This window comes from Aotus nancymaae, unplaced genomic scaffold (genome assembly GCF_030222135.1).
Source record: "Aotus nancymaae isolate 86718 unplaced genomic scaffold, 86718_ANA_hifiasm-v0.15.2.pri h1tg000011l, whole genome shotgun sequence".
NCBI lineage: Eukaryota > Metazoa > Chordata > Mammalia > Primates > Aotidae > Aotus > Aotus nancymaae.
Window position 1 is genome coordinate 35,020,576 of NW_026988422.1, and position 17,022 is coordinate 35,037,597.

Sequence of the window (17,022 nt, forward strand, 5' to 3'; positions counted from 1 at the left end):
TCTAAGAGATACAGTATGTAGCTTTTCTCACACTTTACTGACCATAAAATCCTTTTGTTGTAGAACACTTATTGCCATCTTAAGAATAGAATGTCAGGCAGGGGCCAGAGTGTAGTCATTAAAAGCATGGCCCTCTATTGTTAAACTGCCTAGGTTCAAATCCTAGCTTAACCATTTGCTGATTTTATGATTTTGAGCAAATTGCTTAACTTCTTTGTACTTCAGTTTCTCCATTTAAAATGAGAACACTAATGATACCTAACTATATGTTATCATAAAAATTGAAGAACAGAGCTAAGAACAGTACCTGGCACATAGTTAATGATTATCATCCTATTATCGCTTGCCTGCAGTTTAGGTAAGAATGAGCTAGACTTAATACCTTTGATTCTAGAGATGACAAAAGCAAATCCCAAATAGGTTTCTCATGCACTGCTCACTAATTAAATAAACTGACCAAGTCCAGTATGCACCATGGATAATTATTCTCTTCCCATAAATGAAGATGAACAAGACACAGTTCCTGCCCTGGAGAACACACACATTAGTGACTTGGCTCAGATGACACTGTTTAGGAATTACAGGAAAGCCAACAGGCCAGGCCTCCTGACTCCTGTCCCTTAGCTCCTCCTCTGATTCCATTCTGAGATAGAACGGCCCATGCAAACTCTAAGCAAGAATATGGACCATAGAGTACAGCCAATAGACTTACCTTTTCAAATTGGGATGAAGGCATATGTTGTAACTTTTTGTTAGAGTGATCCAGAAATTGTTGGGAGAAAAACTTTAGAAGGAAAGCAATCTCTTAAAAATATAACTTAGAAAGTAAAGTAAGAGATAGTATGAAAAAGTCTACATAGGAGTTCCCCAAGTATGGCTTTATTTATTTATTTGGCTGCCATACCACTGATGGCCTTCTCTATGTTTGTTTAGGTATCTCCTCTGAGAGCTTTCCCTGGGACGGCTTCAATGAGCAGACACTTAAAGACCTTCCCAACAGGGATGGAGGCACATGGGTTCTGGGCTACAGAGCAGGACCAGCCTGTCCATTTTTGCTTCACGAGGAAAGGGAAAAGTCAAACAGAAGCGAATTGTACTTGGATCTTCATGTAAGTAGAAATCTTTGTGATTGTGCTGTGGTTCTTTGTAGTCAGAGGCTCATTTCATATGAATTTAACTTAAATTATGTATATAAAGCTGCATTTAATGTATGGATCAGTGTATGCATCATTAATGATGCATACATTAATGTCATGTATGCATCAGTATGGATAAAAACATCAGTGGGCTGCAGAAAATCAAGATGCATTTTGGTGATCCGAAATTCATACACTAGAAAGTAACTAGCAACTTGTCTAGAAGGGACTGTGTTTGTCATTTATCTGAGTATTTTCAGAGCACTCTGTTCATTAGCTTTGTAGCCTAAATCTCATTGTGGGAGTACCCAATGGTTGCAAGTCACTTCTTAATATCCTTTTACTAAAAATTTGTGAATAACATATGTAAGCCAACTGATATGCTCTAGATTCTCAAGTGAAATCCAAATAGCCTGCCGTCCTTGCATGTTCATGAACCTTTCTCTCCAGCTGCTCAAATAACAGGTGAATAGGTTGGCAGGAAATCTGCAGAATATAGGATGATGCATTAAAAAAAATAACCTTCTGCTTTCTTTTTTTTAAAATTTTTGTTCACTTTAAATAACATCTCTTCTGTTCTTTTTTTAAAATTTATTTTTTATTTTTATTTTAATAGGTTTTTGGAGAACAGGTGGTGTTTGGTTATATGAATAAATTCTTTAGTGGTGATTACTGAGATTTTGGTGCACCACATCTAAGCAGTATACACTGTACCCAGTGTGTAGTCTTTTATCCTTCACTTCCCACGATCCTTTCCCCCAAGTCCCCAAAGTTCATTGTATCATTCTTATGCCTTTGCATCCTCATGGCTTAGCTCCCACTTATGAGTGAGAACATACAATGTTTGGTTTTCCATTCCTGAGTTACTTCACTTACAATAGTCTCCATTTTTATCCAAGTTGCTGCAAATGCCATTATTTCATTCCTTTTTATGACTGATTAGTATTCTGTGGTATATATATACCACATTTTCTTTATCCACTCATTGATTGATGGGCATTTGGGCTGATTCCATATTTTTGCAATTGCAAATTTTAATGCTATAAACATGCACGTACAAGTATCTTTTTTGTATAATGACTTCTTTTCTTCTGTGTATATACCTAGTAGTGGAATTGCTGGATCAAATGGTAGGTCTACTTTTAGCTTTTAGTTCAAAGAAACATAGCCTTCTCCTTTTTTTTTTTTTTTAAGATGGTGTCTTGCTCTGTTGCCCAGGCTGTAGTGCAGTGCACAATCTTGGCTCATTGCAACCTCTGGTTCCTGGGTTCAAGTGATCCTCCCACCTTAGCATCCTGAGTAACTGGGCTTACAGGCATGCACCAACACGCCCAGCTAATTTTTGTATTTTTAGTAGAGATGGGGTTTCACCATGTTGGCCAGGCTGGTCTCGAACTCCTGACCTCAAAGTGTTCCCTGCCTTGACCTCCCAAAGTGCTAGAATTACAGGCATGAGCCACCACACCCAGCTGCCTTCTCCTTTCTTATTCATTCATGTTTTCATTGGCACAGAAGTATTGACTCCCCCTTAGAAAACACTGGGCTGGGATTCAGCTACTTCCACATTTAGATGGCTTGATAGGATTTAACAGATTATTGTGATATTCGGCAATACCTCTTTACCCATCCAGTTACCTGTCACAGATGAGGTGAGCACCAGAAATCTAAGAAGCACTTTTCCTTTTTTTAGCTATTAATTTTAATGCCTGTTGACAATCTTGCATTCTCTCCAAGTCATTACTTTCAGATATGGAACCATGTGTTTGACGAGTGTGGGTTAAGTCTGTGGTGTTCACATGGGTGGCAATCAAAGAGCAGGAGACCTTGTACTTTTCATAACCATAAAACCATGGTCACTGTTGTCATTTTAGAATAGCATTCAACAGTCCAGATATTACAAAGGGTAGTTTAGAATGAAGCTGAAAGATGAGAAATCTGCAACCCTGCAGCAGATGACATGGGAATTAGTAAAGTTTTTGATTTTATTCCCCTACCTAAAGTGAAGTTGTGCTTCTTGAGAGATGTGCTTAAAGTAGGAAGTGTAACAGTGACATCTGTTGGTGAGTTACTTTAAGTTGCATTTGCCATAGACAGCAGGCCTAGAGTGTAAAAGTGCTGAAATAGATTTTGAAAAGCTACTTTTTCTTCTGTGTTTTAAAAAAATACTGTATGTGTTTTTTTAAATTGGCTAAACAATGTATTTCTGGTTTTCCTTTTCATCTGTAAATTAAATGTTTTTTTACTTAATTTATTATAATTATAAAAATCCTCCACAATCCTTATAGAAAAATTGAAATACATAGTTACAATGGAAAAAAAAACTCATAATCTTAGCAATGATGACTGTTACAATTTGATAAATTTTCTTTATTTTTTTCACTAAGTATGGTTTGTTTTTCAATGAGAGATTTTTTTAAAACATATAAGCATGCCAGATTTTATAACCTCCTCTCTTTTTTAACCAATTACTCTTAACACTGCTTATACAGGTTGTTATAAGCACATTATAGATGTGTTTTAAGTGATTGAGTTATATTCCCCAAAATGGTATGCCATAATTTATGTACTCATTTCTCTATTATTGGATATTGAAGTTGTTTCCAGTTTTGGAATAGAACCACCATTTGGAAAGAAAATAGCATGACCACATGTATAATTTTTCCTATACCCTTCCCCCAATTATTTAGGACTATTTCTTTATAATAAAATTCTAGGAAGTGGATTATTTTCTATAAGTATTTTTAGGTTTTTTATATTTATCACTAGATGAAAAATATTTCCTGAACTAGCCTTTTATGGGTTTTATATATATTTATATATGTTACATATATTATATATAATATATAAATTATACATATGTATATATGTATAATTTTAATATATTTACAAATATATAACGTGTGATATATAAATATATATTTGTATATTTATATAAATACTGCATAATTAAAAATAAATATTTATATGTTGCTTAGTATTTTATTAATCTGAATTATGAAACCTAAAATAGTTTCTTTAGATTATTTTCTGGATCAACAGTTTTTATGCTTTGGGGCCTGTGTTTCCTTTCTCACCTCCAAGCCCTTCTCCCCTCTGTGGACAGTGTGATTTGACTCTTATATGTTTAAATATTAATATTCTAGGTAAAGTTTCTGTCTGAAAGGATTATACTTATTTAGAAAAAATGTGTATCCTGTAAAAGACTACACATTGGGTGCAGTGTATACTGCCTGGGTGATCGGTGCAAATCTCAGAAATCACCACTAAAGAACTTGCTCATGTAACCAAACACTACCTGTTCCCCAATAACTTATGGAAATAAAAAAGTAATTAAAAAAAAAGAAGAAGAAGAAATGAACCTCCTGTTAATGACTAGCAGCTCACAAAAACCCTTTTCCTCTGCTGGGCTTTGGACTCATATTGATCACCCTTAGACATTGGACCAACACTGCCATGCTTCCAGTTTTAAACCTGACTTTCAGTGTCACCATCAGAATGTTACTTTCCTAAGCCTTTTTTTGTGGCTACACTGACTCATTAGTATGTGATGCCAGCTAAAACATTTCATACTTGAAATAATTGGTGGGAGTTTGGCATCCGCGTGTCAGGATGGACACTGGCATTAAGGTTGGGGGTGTTACTAAGTCTCCTCATTTAGCTGGGCGTTCACCTTTTAGTTACTAAACTATGAGAAGACTCAGGGGGTCCTTGGGGAATGGCAGGAGGTGGGATTGCTGTAGGACAAACACAAGGGAGACTCTGGGCAACATTTATTTAACAAACTAAATGGAAAAAAAAAAAAAAAAAAAAAACCTCCTTTACCCTCACAACACTTCTGACATTCTGAGACCAAGTGGACATGTTTTTCATAACAAGCAATTCTGAATTCTCTGTAGACACCAACTAGATGTTCCACAATTCAATTCAATTGACATGATCTACTTGGAATTGTAGTCAGATTCCACAAGTTAAGGGTTCAGTCCTACAAAACTGCCATACCTCAGATGCCAGTCACAAGTAGTGGGTTCCCAGGTTACCCATAACTTCTGTCCAACTTGGATACAAATAGGAGGCTCCTATGACCCCCTCCTCGGGCTCAATAATTTGTTAGGATAACTTGTACAACCCAGGGAAACAGTTTACTTACTGTTATCAGAAAGGGGTCTTGATCTAGACCCCAAGAGAGGGTTCTTAGACCTCACACAAGAGAGAATTCAGGGCAAGTCCATAGAGTAAAGTAAAAGCAAGTTTACTAAGAAAGTAAAGGAATAAAAGAATGGCTACTCCATAGGCAGAGCACAGTGGTATGGGCTGCTTGAGTATACCTATAGTTATTTCTTGATTATATACTAAATAAGGGATGATTTATTCATGAGCTTTCCAGGAAAGGGGCAAAGATTTCCTGGAATTTAGGCTCCCTTCCCTTTTTAGACCATATAAGCCAACTTCCCAACATTACCAGGGTCATGGCACTGGGAATGTCATGGGAGTGTCTTTCAGCATGCTAATGCATTATAATTAGCATTTAATAAGCAGTGAGGTTGACCAGAGATCACTTTTATAGCCATCATGGTTTTGGTGGGTTTGGGCTGGCTTCTTTACCACATCCTGTTTTATCAGCAGGGTCCTTGTGACCTGTATCTTGTGGCAACCTTCTTTCTTATCCTGTAAGAATGCCTGATCTACTGGGAATGCAGCCCAGCAGGTCTCAGCCTTATTTTACCTATCTCCTATTCAAGATGGAGTCGCTCTAGTTCAGACATCTCTGACATTACCAATTTATTACAAAAGATATTTTTAAAGGATACAAATGAATAGCCAGATCAAGAGATACATAGGGTGAGGTCTGGAAGGGTCCTGAGCACAAGAGCTTCTGTCCCTATGGAGACAGAATTTTGGTTAGGGTTTTTATGCAGGCTTCATGACCTTGGTAATTAGCTCAACCTTTAGCCTCTCTACCTTCCTGGGGTGAGTTGTTGGGGACCAAAATGTCAATCCCCTAATCACAATGTTGGTTTACTTGACAATCAGCCTCTCATCCTCTGAAAGTCACTTCATTAACATAAGCTCAAGTGTAGTTGAAAGGAGTTTGTTGTGAATAACAAAAGATGCCCCTTTTACCTTTATTGCTTCTGAGCTGTTTTAGTAGCTGAGGACAAAAAACAAATATTATTACAACTTCTATATATATTTGAATATATTTGAGTATATTCAAATATTATTACTTCTTCCATGACTCTTATCACTTAGGAAGTTACAAGGGTTTTAGAAGTTCTGTCCAGGAGCCAGAAGAAGACCAAATATACAGTATATTTCTCATTATACCAATATCTCACAAAACTAATACTTTGGTATAGATTCCAGACTGCTGTGTAGGGAAGCTCTGTTTGGGTAATGCTCCTGTAGTCCTGGTCAAGCAAATTCTGTAGATTATTCTGGGCAAACTACAAAGCTCCTGAAAGACTGAATCCAAAGCCCTGTCAGCTCCACTTTTGGGCCATGGGGTTTCCAAATATTGTATGGGACATGCCTATGCTACAAAGTTATTTGGTTTTGTATCTGAAATTAATATTTAACTGTGTGTCCTATATTTTATTAACTAACTCTGGCAACCCTAGGTATTACTTTTGAAACAAGATCCAAATGTACCAAATGTGTGACTTGCCCTTGGGTAGTGCCTGTATATGACAAAACTGCAGTCACTCCAGAGTGCCCATTTAGAACATGAATATTAAGAAGTTAGCCTGAAGGGACAGTTTCTTATGTTCCACTGAACTAGAAGCTACCATTAGCCATGGATCTCAGGTCCTACAGCACTTTCAACCAGATTTATCAAAGGCAACTGAATAGAGTCAGAGACTAGAGAAGCACTGGGGCCTAACTTCTTATAACAAGTAGAGTATCCTGAAGATTCCATTGGAAAGGAATGCTCACCATGGAGAATAGTTTGTAATGTGACAATAAACAAGGGACATGGGTGGGTAGAAAAGACACTAAAAGAGGTATGGCCTGAAATTGAAAACAAAGATATGAAAAGCAGAAACAGGTAAGTAGTTGTTAGGATTATATCCTGGTGGTACTACTCTCTGGAAATAGGATTTTGCATGCCAGCTTTTAAAACACTTTGGGAGGCCAAGGCAACTGGATCACCTGAGGTTAGGAATTCAAGACCAACCTGACCAATATGGTGAAACCCTGTCTCTACTGAAAATACAAAAATTAGCCAGTTGTGGTGGCAGGCACCTGTGATCCCAACTACTCAGCCTTCTACTCAGCCAACTACTCAGGAGAATCGCTTCAACCCAGGAGGCAGAGGTTGCAGTGAGCCAAGATCGCACCATTGCACTCCAGCCAGATGACAGAGCGAGACTCTGTCTTACACACACACACACACACACACACACACACACACACACACACATCTGAACTCTTCTTGATGATTCTGATTTCCAAGGCTAATCACAATATCCTTCTCACCTGTGAGGCCCTGTATGTTTTTTACTGAAGTGGCTTAATCGGCTGGGGAAGACACAGCATCCCATTCCAAGTAATTGTATCCTATGAACCTGGATGTAGTTACCAAGGCTCCTCCCAACCTTGACTGTCTAAATGGGTAATAAGAACCTCCATATCTTACTGATCACTTCTTAAAGTCCAGACCCTGCCCTTAAAGGTGTTATTATATGTATTGTACAAATAAGCAAGGGCAAGGGCAGGATTTAAACCCAGATCTGAGTCTAGACCCAAGTACTCAAATGTTAAATCCTTCTACCTCTCCACTACTTTGGACTTACTTGTTTTCTTTTTATTTGTTTTAAATTTAAGAACAAAAGCCATTCATTTAATGGATGGGGGTTAGCTCCCATAATCAGTGAGGAGGATTGAGATCCCTGCTCAGAATTAGAGAGCTAGAACTACAACCAAAATTACCCCACAGAACTCATCCAATAAAATTCTACAGCTACTGATATGGAACACTAGATACCTCAGCATGCACCAGGTATCCTGGGTCTTTGAAATTAATGGTGATTGGGGTGATGGATATCCTAATTACTCTCTTTTAATCATTACATATTGTATACAAGTATCGAAATATCATATATATCCCAAAATATGTATGATATATTAATTTTTAACATTTAAAAAATAAAATTAATGGTGAAACATTGATGAGAATGTTATGAATGCAGGTTCAGCCCCTTGCTGCCTGCCAAACCAGTTAACAAGGTGTGGGTATGGTAAAAGAGTGACTTTATTATAAACCAAAGCTAGCTGTGGAGAAAATGGTCCAGGCTCTTGTCTTAATGGAACCGCTACAAATTTCCAAGTGAAAAGCGAGGATTTAAGAAGAGGAAGTTTTGCTACAGAGTATCTTCCATGCAGGAGGTGAGGCAGTACACATCTGTGACTTGTTCCAGTGGCTTATCTCAAGTTATTGTCATATCTGGTAAATGGTTCTGCATCATCTCATCATCTTGGGCTTGACTGAAGCCTTGAAGCAGGCTCTGGGCAGGGGACGGGGTCAGGGGATTTCCACAGGTGCTTGTATTGTTTCAAGATTTAGTCTCGGGAACTTTTTTTTTTTTTTTTTGAGATGGAGTCTCGCTCTGTCACCCAAGCTGGAGTACAATGGCCCAATCTTAGCTCACTGCAACCTCCATCTTCCAGGTTCAAGTGATTCCTCTGCCTCAGCCTCCCGAGTAGCTTGGATTACAAGCGCTGGCCATCATGCCCAGCTATTTTTTGTATTTTTGTAGGGATGGGGCTTCACCATGTTGGCCAAGCTGTTCTTGAACTCCTGAACTCAGGTGATCCGCCCACCTTGGCCTCCCAAAGTTCTGAGATTATAGGTGTGAGCCACTGCACCCAGCCAGTCTCTGGAACTTTTAAGCAAACATATAATTAAATGCACTAGCAGTGTGAGGGGGTGTCTAGTGGTTAACACAAAGAAAAAAAAGGAAAAAAAGAAAACTTTAAAATTCGGGTGTTCAGTTACAGGAACATCAGCAGATTTCAGTCTTTCCACCTTCTTTCACTCCTAAATAACAAACTTCACAGCATAAATTAGATTCAACATCAACAAATGTGCAGATTGCTATGTTTTGTGTTGTCTTTGTATTATGTGGAGAGAGCTGCATTTCAGTATTGTTTCCATGGAAGCCGACAAAAGAGTCTACCACTTAAAGCCAAAGGCCATAGCATTAGGATATTCATGACAATGTGATTTGTACTTGCAAGTGAAGCGAATTTAGAAATATCAAAGTAGCTTGTTTCCTAAAGGAGTATGTATATTTGTGTATGTGTGAGTACATATGTCAGTGTGTATATGTGTGAAAGAGAAAAAGAATGAAAGAGATCATGTGTCTGTTGGTGTATGATAAATGATCAAGAAATTATCCAGATGAAAAGAACAGTTAGAAGGGATGAATTATTGATCAATTTGGAAAATCATTTTATTTTGTTTCTTACAAATTCCTTATCACTTTCAGTCATGATAAAGCAGTTGAAAAAAAATCTGATTTAATTCCTAATTCACATGCAAATTAACCAATTATCTCTCAAATTAGTTCAAATTTGGGAATTGGTGAAGGATTGTTATGTTTAAATAGAATTTCTATTTTCTGCTAATCACGAAGTTTAATTCTTATATCATTTCTCACACTTCTCTACAAATTACAAGATAATGGCAAATCTGGTAACAACTCAGCTTTCTTTTTTTTTTTTTGAGACAGAGTGTCACTCTGTCACCCAGGCTGGTGTGAAGTGGCACAATCTCAGCTCACTGCTACCTCTGTCTCCTGGGTTCAAGTGATTCTTCTGCCTCAGCCTCCCGAGTAGCTGGGATCACAGGCACGCACCACCACACTCAGCTAATTTTTGTATTTGTAGTAGAGACAGGGTTTCACCATGATGGCCAGGCTGGTCTCAAACTCCTGACCTCAGGTGAACCACCCACCTGAAAAGGAAATATTTGCTTTTCTTTGATCTTGGTAACACTCATTATTCTTATTTCTTGTTCTCCTATTCTGACAAGAAATATCATAGCTGTTTATATAAAATTTGGACTCTTGAGAGTATATACAGAGAAAACTCTGTATTACACTTTCAAAGCCAGAAAGAACAAAGAATAGGACTGAAGTTTATTAAAAATGATGACGAATTTGTCTAGGAATTGTATTTAAGTGAATTGGACTATTGCCACTAAAATACTTATTTTCTCTAAAATTCACATGATTGTTTTTTGCCCCCTTTGGATGAGTTCCAATTTTTTACCGTCATTTTTGTGTCTCAAAAGCTTAAAGTTCTGTCGGCATTCACTAGACTTAGAGTGCTGTGAATCTGACATGGTGTCTTCCAACCTTGATCTCTTACTGCATTCATCATTTATACTCCCTGTGTGTCTTTCAGAAAAGCTTTTACTCTTCTCTCACTCCAGGATGAAGGTGGAAATTTGTGGTTAAAATTACAATCCCATATGAGCTATTTAGAATTTGAAATGCAGTAGCCTTCACATACTGACTGTTTATGAACACTCCTATATTAACATAAAGTTCTGGTTTTTATGGCTCAGTTGTTTTTCTGTTGCCTTTTGGTTTTTACAGATTTTAGTTAAACAATTCTGGTTTATTAGTATCATTATTTCTAAATTGCATTAAGGATTGCAGCTACTGGTGTCTTGCATAGGAACATCATAAACTTCCCTCTCCAGCTATAGAAAGTATGTGACTTTGATTCTAGGAATGGTTATAACATTTCTTCAGAACATTTCATAAGGCTTTTTAAAGTATTGAAAATGACAGTAGTCCTATATATACTTTTTTATTTATGTCTCCAATTAAAATGATGTACCACATGGAGGCAATAGTGAATATATTTCAAAACCATGGAAATGTGGTTCCTCCCCACCACCTGCACATGCTCCATAATAATGATAGTCACAGTTATTTAGTGTCTGTGGGGAATCAAGCAAGCAGTGGGTTAAGAATATTATCACATTTAATTATTGAACTGTTCTACGAGTTAAGTATTATTTTTCCCATTTTACACACGGATGCTATCTTGGAGACATTAAAGAACTTGCCTCAAGTGACACAGCTAGTGTGTGATGAGTAATATCTCATGCTAAACCCCATTATATCACTCTTCAAAGACATAGTCCTTGTCGCTTCCTCGACTTTTTCTCTGCTCTCTCTTTAATTGTTTAAGAATTGATGGGTTGGATGCAGTGGCTCACACCTGTTATCCCTATGCTTTAGGAGGCTAAGGCAGGTGAATCACATGAGCCCAGGAGTTTGAAACCAGCCTGAGCAACATGGAGAAACCCTGTCTCTAGAAAACAAAACAGAACAAAAATGAGTCATACATGGTGGCATGCACATGTGGTCCCAGCTACTCAGGGGACTAAGGCAGGAAGCTTGTGCTGCGGGAGGCAGAGGTTGCTGTGAACCGAGATTGCCCCACTGCACTCCAGCCTGGGCGACAGAGCTTGACCCCTTCTCAAAAAAAGAATTGGATCATAGCTGTGGCAATGCCTGACTTACTTTCTCCTTTGTAATTTTAGTGTACTGACATTTGTTGCTCTTTAAATATCTAAATTAATCATGGGTATTAGGGTCAAAGAATCATTACTGATTCAGGATTCATTTGTGACCTTTCTACCCTCTGTAAACTCCCAATTTCAGTAGCCATTTGGTTCTAGGTAACTAAGTGATCTATTTTGCCTCCCTTCCTATGTTTCAGTAGGAAAGAAAACTGTTATAAAATACCATAGCGTTTTGTTTGTTTGTTTTGGTCATGAAAAGAACAAACGTTTAGAATCAGATGGATCCAATATAAATGCTGGCTTTACTGCAGAAACTTTCATTGGAGAGGAATAGGGTGTAAGAAAACTTGCATAAAGAACCTAGCATGATGACTACTTGGAACAATATGCATGCACTTCTCATCCATCTTCATTTTCTTTTAGGTAAATCTCCACCTTCCCTAGATTTTCTATTGTCCCCTTTAACAATATTTTTAAATGATACCTGGATCTTTGGAGTTTGAACTAATATTCTCAAGATAACTTTTACTTTAAAAAATTAAAGAAGGAAAAGAAAAAGTTGTAGCAGTAACCATGAACTGCCTTGTTTTACTGCATGAGAAGAAGGGAGTATAAGCAGCCATAGGCATAAATAGTTTAGTAAATTCCAGGGCTTCATCTTATATCAGGAGCATCTGAGTCACAATGAAATGCTTTCTCCATCGACTCTATGCTTCTGCTGTCATTAGTCATATGTAACAGCAATATTATTCCTTTGCTTTGGAAAAGCTCAAAACTCTTTAGAAACACATCCCAGGAAATTCTGTACTTTAAAGACTGCTACTCACCAGCCTTCATCCCCCACAGTTTCACAAGTCACAGCCTTTCTCTCCTCTTTTACATTATTTTACTTTGTCATCAACATTAAATCCATTTCTAGGGAACCTTTGACACTGGTTAGTGGAACAAACCAGTCTTAGAAATATTTGAGAGTAGGATTCTAACCAATAATGTAATAACTGTTTTAAACTTGATTTTCATGTCTGTAATCTTTTCTTTCATTTGTAATGAAGCAGCACCTTTGAAATCCAATGAATTGGCCCAAACCCAAAAGTAAATAAATGAATAAATGGCTAGTGCTCTGCTATTGAGGACCCAGGCTTACTCACTGTCTCAGAACAGTCCTTCCCCAAAGACAGGAAAATCTCAGTGCTAAGGCACTGAGTGTCATTATCAGCATGCTTCAGCAGAAGATTCTTGAGAAAAAGATGGAGGAAACACCAAAGTCATGGATTTTTTTTTTCTCTCAAATAACTGAGTTGGTTTAAAAATCATGTTGGAGCTTGGGAAACAAAATAAAGAACAGGGCAAACTTTGTCACCTTATGCAATGGCTGCTTGAGAAAACTTTAATTACTCACTTCAAGTTTCACTGACGGAAAAATCCAATCCAGAAAGCACTGGCCCTGAAACACCCAAAGAGATCCCTTGGAAGAATTTTCTTTGGAGCTCAATTTCCTTGTGGCATGGCTGTGGCTGGGGCACACAGAGGTGTGTTATATGTAGTCCCTCTGCCCAAGTGCATATAAAAGAGGGAGTTGGGAGAAGAAAACTTCCTGCTTGGACTGTTCATCAGTAAATATTGTTTTCTATTGAGAATGCTAAAAAAATGTCTGTTAGATAATGGCTGATGTCCCTAAGGAAGTTGTTCTTTTCTTAGGAAAACATATTCTACCCATATAGTACTTACTGCATGTCAGTCATTGATTAGAGCCAAACACATAATAGTGTATGCCTCAACAGTCCATGAAGTAGGTACTGTTCTTATCAGTTTCCAGGTGAGGGAGCTGCAGCACAGGGAGCTTATATATAACTTGCCCCAGGTTAAGCCTCTTGCAGGGGTGGAGCATGGTGTGAGCCCAGGACTCAAGGCCTGTTCTTTTTTTTTTTTTTTTTTGAGATAGAGTCTTGCCCAGGCTGGAGTGCAGTAGCACCATCTTGGTTCACTGCAACCTCCACCTCCCAGGTTCAAGCAATTCTCTTGTCTCAGCCTCCGAAGTAGCTGGGACTACAGGCACACACCACCACCACGCCCACTAATTTTTAGTCTTGTTAGCAGAGATGGGGTTTTGCCATGTTGACCAGGCTGGTCTCAAACTCCTGGCCTCAAATGATCTGCCCACCTTGGCTTCCCAAAATGCTAGGATTGCAGGCCTGACCTACTGCACCTAGCTGAGGGCCTGTTCTTAACTCTGCACACTGCCCATGTTTCTTGAACATCACAAGATTACATACCCACTGCTGTCTTCCTTTCTTCCAGCTTCACCAGGTGTCCCAGCCTTTCTCCTTTCCTTTTAGATTCTTCTGGTTTGTTATCAGTATTCAACCCATTTCCACAGAAGCTTTGATACTGCCCAGTGGAACCAGTCTTAGAAATATTTACTCTAAGACTTTAAAACAGAAAAAAGGACCTAATCACTGGGATGCATCCTTGCAAGAGGCAGGTGCTGCCTGTTTTCTTTTTAACCAATTAGTAAAAACAGTTGCAGGCTTTTGATAGGGTGACTCAGAGAGGCTGTGGTAAATGTTGCATTGGCAAAGAAACGCCACAGCATGAAGGCAGGGAAAGTGCTACATAACTAAAAGTTTAAGGGTATCTCTGGCTTTGTCTTTCCTTTGGCCTTGTATTCCTGTGAATTAGGTAGAAGCAGTAAGGTGTTGTCTCCATTTCAAAGATGTGGAAAATGAGCATAACGAAGATGGTGATCAGGAAGAAGGTAAGATCCCACAGCAAAGCAGCAGGGTGATGTGATGTGGGTGAACAGGAGATAGGACGCTTTGTTGCCCATCTGGGTGCTGCACTTGAGCAGTGTGAACTGGTACCAGTTGTTTAACTTCCCTTGACCTCAAATGTTTTCATCTTTAAAACAAAAAAGCCAGGCCATGAGCGGTGGCTCAAGCCTGTAGTCCCAGTACACTGTGGGGGGGCGAGGCAGGCAGATTACTTGAAGCCAGGAGTTTGAGACAAGCCTGGGCAACATGGTAAAACCCCATCTCTACAAAAAAAAAATACAAAAATTAGCCGGGTGTGATGATTATAGCATGCACCTATAATCACAAGTACTCAGGAGGCTGAGGTGGGAGAATCACTTGAGCATGGGAGGTCAAAGCTGCAGTGAGCAGTGATTGTGCCGCTATACTCCAGCCTGGGCAACAGAGCGAGACACTGTCTCAAAAAAAAAAAAAAAAGCCAAGCTGGATAATTTCTAATATTTCTAAGGTTCCATTCAACCTTCCAACCACTTGGTTCTACCCAAATTATTCCATAATCTTGTACTCCTTTTATACAACACCTTATTCATTTTGCATTTTTTGACTCCCTGTGATGTCATAATTTCCTCAGCTCTCCTCTTTTATCCAAAACTCCATTCGTTGAATTAAAACACGCTTCCTGAACCAAAAACCCCGGTCTTCACCCATTACCCTACCCATATCTTTATTCAGAGCTTGCTTATTTTTCCCAGTCCATTGCTGTTAACTTTTTTCTCCTGTGGAAATCGTTTCCCCACTCTTTATTTATTTTTACTAAGTTTAACTCCACTTTCTACTTCTTGTTTCAAGCAGTCTTCACGTGAAGCCATTTGAACTACTTTAGGAAGCTAGAAGCAATTAGTCATTAAAAATAGGCCTAGAAGTTGAAATAAATTGGGCAAGGAGAATCATGACAATTAAGTAGCCTAACAGTGAAATGCAATCCTGTTTGCTTTACTTTCACCTTGCCTTTCTGAGAATGTGGGGTGAATTATTCAAACTGAATAATATCGGGAAGTATTACAAAGAATAAGGGGGCCCTTAAGAAGTTTCTTTCAGACAATGTCCAATTTTTGCAAAATGATTTTTTTAAAAATTTTATTGCTGATTTCCTAATACTAGGAAAATCAAGGAGCTAGGCTGTACTGCCTGTAGGTGACAATGTGCCTTTTGTTGCAATTGTTCTTATCTCACTAAGTATCAACTTATTAGACTGATTTTTTTTTTTTTTTTTTTTTTTTGAGAGACAGAGTCTTGCTCTGTCACCTGGGCTAGAGTGCAGTGGTGCCATCTTGGCTCACTGAAACCTCCATCTCATGAGTTTAAGTGATTCCCTGGCTCCGCCTCCCAAGTAGATGGGATTATAGGTGCCCACCATCATGCCTGGTTAATTTTTATATTTTTGGTAGAGACAGGATTTTGCCATGTTGGCCAGGCTGGTCTTGAACTCCTGACCTTAGGTAATCCATCCACCTTGGCTTCCCAAATTACTGGGATTACAGGTGTGAGCTATTGTGCCTGGCCCAGACTGATCTTCTTTTTGTCATGAGGTACAATTGGTTCCAGCTCCAATATGTCTTCCAGCTGAGAGGACAGTGAGGTGAGAGATACACGAAGCTTTCTAGTAAATAATTCTCCACAAATACTATGCTCACATTTTTAAGTAACTAGGTACTGATTGTTTTTAACAAAAGAGTTATAACAGAACATCATGTAGGTCAAATGCAACCTATTTTTCACTTAGAGTGTAACTATTTTTTGACTTAGAGTTTTCCCTCCACATACTTGGAAGATTGATCCCCCATGTATACCCAAATCCACTCACACTCAAGTCCCACAGTAGTCCCTGGGAACTCACTAACAGGAAAAGTTGAAAAGTCAGCCCTTCATATATGCAGGTTTCACATCCCATGAAGATTGCATTTTCCATCTTCTTTTGGTTGAAAAGAATTTGTATAGGTGAACCCATGCAGTTCAAACCTGTGTTGTCTGAGGTGGATCATTTTTAATCTGGCCTTTTGCACAGATGTGGCTTTTAGAGAGTTTATGTGTCTTGATGTAAGGACAAAAGAGAATCAGCTGAGGTAGTAGTAGGTTGTAAAAGACAAATGTCTTTGCTTCCACTGGTTTTGTGTAATAGGTGCTTATTTCAGCACAAAATTAGATACTGAGATAATGTCCAAAAGAAGTGATTATTTTCCTCTCTGAAAATGTTAAAGCTTTAAAGAGATTCATTTGTCAAGATAAATTTAGATTGAATTTGTAGGTTGCTTATTTGCATATTATAATCTGAAACACTCTCATTCCCTGAGTGACCAGCAATGGTAACATTTCTTAGGGTCATGAGAACCAGTGGCTTGAAAGAGTCAGTGTTCAAAACATCTCTTTGAATTACCATGCTCCTCTTACTTGTGTTCATATTTAGATGGTCACTCCTGGCTTTCATTCAAAATTGATTTAGGCCCAGCTATTACTTTTAGACTGAGCATGGGGGATAAAGTCTTTGGGGGATACAGTCTATAAACAAAGGGTTTCCTCTTTCTAAATGGATATC

At 38.4% G+C, this 17,022-nt stretch overlaps 1 protein-coding gene across 1 annotated transcript in view; it reads left to right on the forward strand.

The window, feature by feature from the left end:
- The window catches only part of FMN1 (formin 1), a 420,788-nt gene that overhangs the window by 106,048 nt on the left and 297,718 nt on the right, over positions 1-17,022 (forward strand). Inside the window, exon 4 of the mRNA XM_012465403.2 lies at positions 934-1,109. Within this exon, the coding sequence (XP_012320826.2) occupies positions 934-1,109 (176 nt within the window). The remainder of the gene's footprint in view (positions 1-933; positions 1,110-17,022) is intronic.